The sequence below is a fragment of the Mytilus edulis genome, chromosome 8 (assembly GCF_963676685.1).
Source record: "Mytilus edulis chromosome 8, xbMytEdul2.2, whole genome shotgun sequence".
Lineage (NCBI taxonomy): Eukaryota > Metazoa > Mollusca > Bivalvia > Mytilida > Mytilidae > Mytilus > Mytilus edulis.
In genome coordinates, this window is record NC_092351.1 from 42,579,138 (window position 1) to 42,583,979 (window position 4,842).

The following is a 4,842-nucleotide window of genomic DNA, read 5'->3' on the forward strand; positions in this document are numbered from 1 at the left end:
TTAATTCATTAAAAGTTGAGAAAATGTTAGTGGAGTATTCTCTTTTTCTTGTTTCATTAACTCTAGCAACTCTATCTGAAGGTCTAATTTCTTCATCTCTTTTGTCTGCTTTGCCATTTCACCCTTCAAATACAGTACCTGAAATAAAAATGATACATGTAGATCCATATGATTATTTTAACATATATCTTTATATGTGTCTGTATACCTTACAACTCTTGTGGAATTTACAGAAGTATTGCATGAAACTGAGATTTCCAGATAAAGTGTATGACCTGTTGGACCTATGCTTTGGCCAGAAGCTGGAAGACCATAAATTTTAAATATTTATATTAGAAGATTTTCATAAAGATGTAAATTTTGTGTAATTTAAGATCGATACACGGTCTCACATCATTGCCTATACCAGTGGTAGATCCAGAACTTTTTGTAAGCGGGTACTGACTGACCACAAAGGGGAGGGCATCGACCGGGCCCCTAGCCCCCTGGATCTGTATCTGTATGATACAAACTAATCGATGGGGACCCAAAAAGTCAACTTTTCTTAGTGTTGATAATTGAATTTTACCTTTTTATTTTCCCGAGTATAATGACAGTCTTGAAACTAACACCGAGCCATTCATTATAAGACAATATGTTAATCGATTTTTATTATTTTGGATTATTTCTAAAATAAATGCAAATGGGAAATTTTACCTGAAGCCCATAAACATCATCAGCAGTTGCTTTCCTTTTCTTTGGATTTTCTGCTTTCTGTGCTGTTAGAGTACCCAGCTCAACTACTGCAGCTACTGGGCGTGGCACCTGGATATGTACAGCCGGTAGAAGCGATATTAGTGGTAATGGCTGAAGAATGGATTCAGATCCAGATTGGGAAAGTGGTTGGCTTGGAGGGGTATCAAACAGGTCCTGGGAATTACTTGCACTCTCCTCTGGCAATGCTGCTGAGTTGTCATCTAGAAAATATAATAAGGAGCTTGTTATTTTTATAATTATCATGATGATGAATAGACGTGTGTCTATTGTTAAATTTTCTTACTTAAAGAGAGGTTTTTTTGTCAGACATTCTTTCTTTGCTTTCATTGACCTAGCCTGACAAACCATATGCATCAATGACAACCAAAACGAGACGGTCAGTAACAAAACTATATATCATAAGACAACTTCTGTTCACAATCTCACTCGCTGTCAAAAAAAATAATCTTTACATTGCTTATTGTTAAATGAAAATTGCTGGCCCATCTACATTTTACAGTGTTGATATTGCGTCCCCTTTGGTATATTTGACAAAATAAAAAGAACCTATTCCAGTGGCACTTCTGTGCATACATTTCTCACTGTATAGCCCTCCCCCTTTTTATCCACATTTTTTTCACTCATATCCCACAAACTTTAACACCATCTCTATATATTTATTTTCCAAATCTTGAACGATCAACAAAAGATGATTATTAAAATTGTTAAAATCTTGGCCTTTACGAGCGTATTTAAGGTACGGGTTAGCCAGGGTCCGAGAAACATCGTCCTGTCGGCTACAAATCAAAGGGAAATAACAGCAAGGAGGTTCTTTCGTGGATAAACAAAAAATTTGAACTGAACATGTATTGTTCCAAACTATCACTACAATATTGTCAAAAGACAATATTTGAAATCGTCCATCGCTAGAAAAATGTGTGTCATGAGGTAATAAGGCTCAAAAACAAATATGTTCATTAGCATGCTGAGCGTCTTTCAAGGTTAATATTTAGGACGTAAATACTAGAATGCAGACGACATAAATAATTGACCAAATGAATTGAAATACTTATATTCACTGAGTAAAACTGAATATAGCCGAATGCCATTTAAATACTAAGCTTACACATTATTCAACATTAATAAATCAGCTAAATACCTGTCAAATTTTTATGACATGGTATAAATAATCGGCGATTTTTTTTAACACAAAGTTGCATGAAATCGAGAGAATAATTAATAGCATTTAAAGATTTATTATTTTTACATATTCACAAAAGAGTATAAATTAGTTACTGATACATACCAAGTACACTTTCAACTCCTTCAAGACCTTTGAAAGAATCTGAGTCTTTACAAAGGTCTATTGTTCTTTCAATGGCCAGACACAGTTTTTTTGGCTGTGGACCACCACCAGTAGCCCTCTGCTCCTTGTTACGGTTGTTAAAAACCTTCTTAGCCACCTTCTTGGTGTTAGCCCACTTGTCTTTACAGTCTTTGGGAGACCTGTTGGCAACACCCAGAGCACTGACCAAGATGGAAATCCTGCTCCAGACAGCAATCTTTCTGGAATTGGTTATACCATCCCCAAACTTTTCATTAATCACTTTGTAATTCTTTTGCACTTGATCTTGAATTACATTTACTTCTTCTTGGGTGAAGTTAGGTTTTCTGTCCCTTTGTGTTTTAGCAGAAGACTTGTCAGCCATGTTGAAGTAAATATTAACAAACCAATGCATTGTGGGTAAAGAGAATAATCTCTAAACTTTAGTTAAATATTTAACGAGTGGTTAAATTAATTTACGTCATCGTTAACTAACGACGGCGTTAAACCAAGTTGAACAACACCATTTTAACCATGGGTTAATTAACGATACGTTAGAGTATTTAACGACACGTTAAATTTAACGCTTACGTTAAGTTAACGACAAGTTGAACAACCGGGCCCAGGTTGCCTTTTGACCACCAGATATAAAATTGCAGTGGCAAATTGAAAATTTTAGTGGCTAGGAATTCATGTCGCCTAAGAAATTTGTTATGAAAGTCTAGTCAGTAGAGCTTATAAAGACTACTGAAAAAAGCTTTGAACTTTCGTTATGAATCTTAAAGGTTTCCTTTTTAAATGATTTAGATCCCTCAATGGAATCTGATTTGCCAGCTAAATCAGGAAGGCCCTGGCAAAATTTGCAGCTCATTTTATTTTCAAATTCATTATAGATCAGCAAGGGTAACTCTTTTCCTTCATTTAGCCAGCTGTTTTTAAATTTTCCTATAAATTTTCCAGTTCGCCTTGAATTGTTGCCGCGATTTTACGCTTAATCGTAACATTATATGATGTACTTGACTCTTCAGAAGCCCGAAGTTTCTATAGGGGAACTCTCCGCTCCTTCTTTTGTTTCTGAGCTGGTGAAACATCGTTGTTATAGGTAGTTGTATTGAAAATGCGTACAGCAACATGTATTGGTCCCGAAAAAACTTCAACAAATACTTGACTTCCCAGTTATTTTAAGCGCTTTTATGACCCCGATAAGATTAAGAATGCTTGGAATCATATTCAAGATTTAGCATACATTCAAGCACTCTAATGACTGTGAATAGAACTTAATAGATATATCCTGAGGCAGGTTGATTATCCGGAATTTTATGGTCGCCAGGTCCAAATATTACTAGTCGCCAAATGGCAACCAAAAATGAAATTAGGGTCACCTGCAGTCTTTATAGGTCGCCCAGGCGACTGTTTTAATAGCCTAAATTGAGGGCTGCGTCGACAAACTTATGAAGCTTCAAAGTACGTTGATGTTGTTGAACGAGGAATACTGCTTTCTCAAAAGTTGCTAATACAGGGCTATGAATCAATCAAATTAAGGTCATCTCTCAAGAAAATTTACGGTCGCCATCATGAGCTGATTGGCCATTATGACAAAAGTGTGTCAGAAATCATATCTGATATTCTTCCTCAGTCATAATAACCTTCCATCATTACAGAACTGAACAAAGAAATAACACGACGGATGCCGTATACGGTGCAGGAAATGCTTACCCTTCCGGAGCACCTGATTTCACTCCCGGTTTTAAGAGGAGTTCGTGTTGTTTCTTAATTATCATTTATAAATGTTGATGAAAATGTCCTTTGGTTTTGTGAGTCTTCGTTTACTCCTTGTTTTTGATTGTTATTGTCTTGGTTTTAATCGTTATTTGTTATGGTCGATCATCTATCCATGAAAAAGCTGCTACTATACGTCACAGGGGTAATATACATACAGTTAATAAAAAGAGAACACAATAAAAGTTTGGAATTGTCGTTTATTTTAAATGAAAACGTCAAAAGTTGTTATATAAAAAAGAGGATTATACCTAGTGAACATTACAGATTTATTTCCACCTCGGAAGAGTGACAAATGAAACAATGGATAACAAGTTGGCTTAAACAGTCCTTCGAGTCTGCAACCACCTTTCTAAAGGTGACGTTAATAGGGGATGTATCAAGATCGTTTTCCCGTCCGGTCAGAATAGGGACATTATATATGATGCTTCGTGTAGAGAGCATGTTATTTCTACGTTAAGAATAGTTCAGCACTAATCTTGAGTATCTGGTTTAATATACTCTATAAATGCTGATTATTTGCATCTAGATTTTAACTCCAAAGAGTTTAATATATCGGTCCATGAATCTTTCAATAAATCATTATTCGATATTTTCGGTTAAAGATCAAAAATAAACTTTGTCATGACATTATCTTTATATTGCATGATAAGCAAATAAAGTTAAACATTCTTATATTATTTTATTTGATTTCAAACCCAGACTTAGGACGTAGGTTTTCAGTTAGAAGTGTTTTTCATTTGTCATTTCGGAGCCTTTTTAGCTGACAATGCGGTATGGGCTGTTCATTTTTGACGGCGGTACGGTGATCTATAGCTGTTTTTATGGGCCAAATGGTCTCTTGTGGAGGGTTGATTCACTGGCAATCATACCCCATTTCTGATATGTATATTACTTATTTATGTGTGATAAATTTCTCCAGAAAAAAATACATTAATATATACAGACATGTTTTATTTCCACTGTATAATTCCCTCGGTGGCTCTGTCATAGGTGTTAAGATC

At 35.4% G+C, this 4,842-nt stretch overlaps 1 protein-coding gene across 1 annotated transcript; it reads right to left on the minus strand.

Annotated features, from left to right (window-relative positions):
- LOC139484102 (uncharacterized) lies at positions 1-2,444 on the minus strand. The gene is made up of 3 exons (XM_071267829.1): positions 2,042-2,444; positions 697-956; positions 1-138 (listed from the first exon to the last, which is right to left on the minus strand). The coding sequence occupies exons 1-3, from the start codon at positions 2,442-2,444 to the stop codon at positions 1-3; spliced, it is 801 nt and encodes a 266-aa protein (XP_071123930.1).
- Positions 2,445-4,842: the final 2,398 nt, after the last annotated feature.

Coding starts and splice junctions, on each gene's coding strand:
- LOC139484102 (XM_071267829.1), bottom strand. CDS start 2,444: ATGGCTGACAAGTCTTCTGCTAAAACACAAAGGGACAGAAAACCTAAC. Junction 957..2,041: donor AGGAGTTGAAAGTGTACTTG/GTATGTATCAGT, acceptor TATATTTTCTAG/ATGACAACTCAGCAGCATTG. Junction 139..696: donor ATGATGTTTATGGGCTTCAG/GTAAAATTTCCC, acceptor TTTTTATTTCAG/GTACTGTATTTGAAGGGTGA.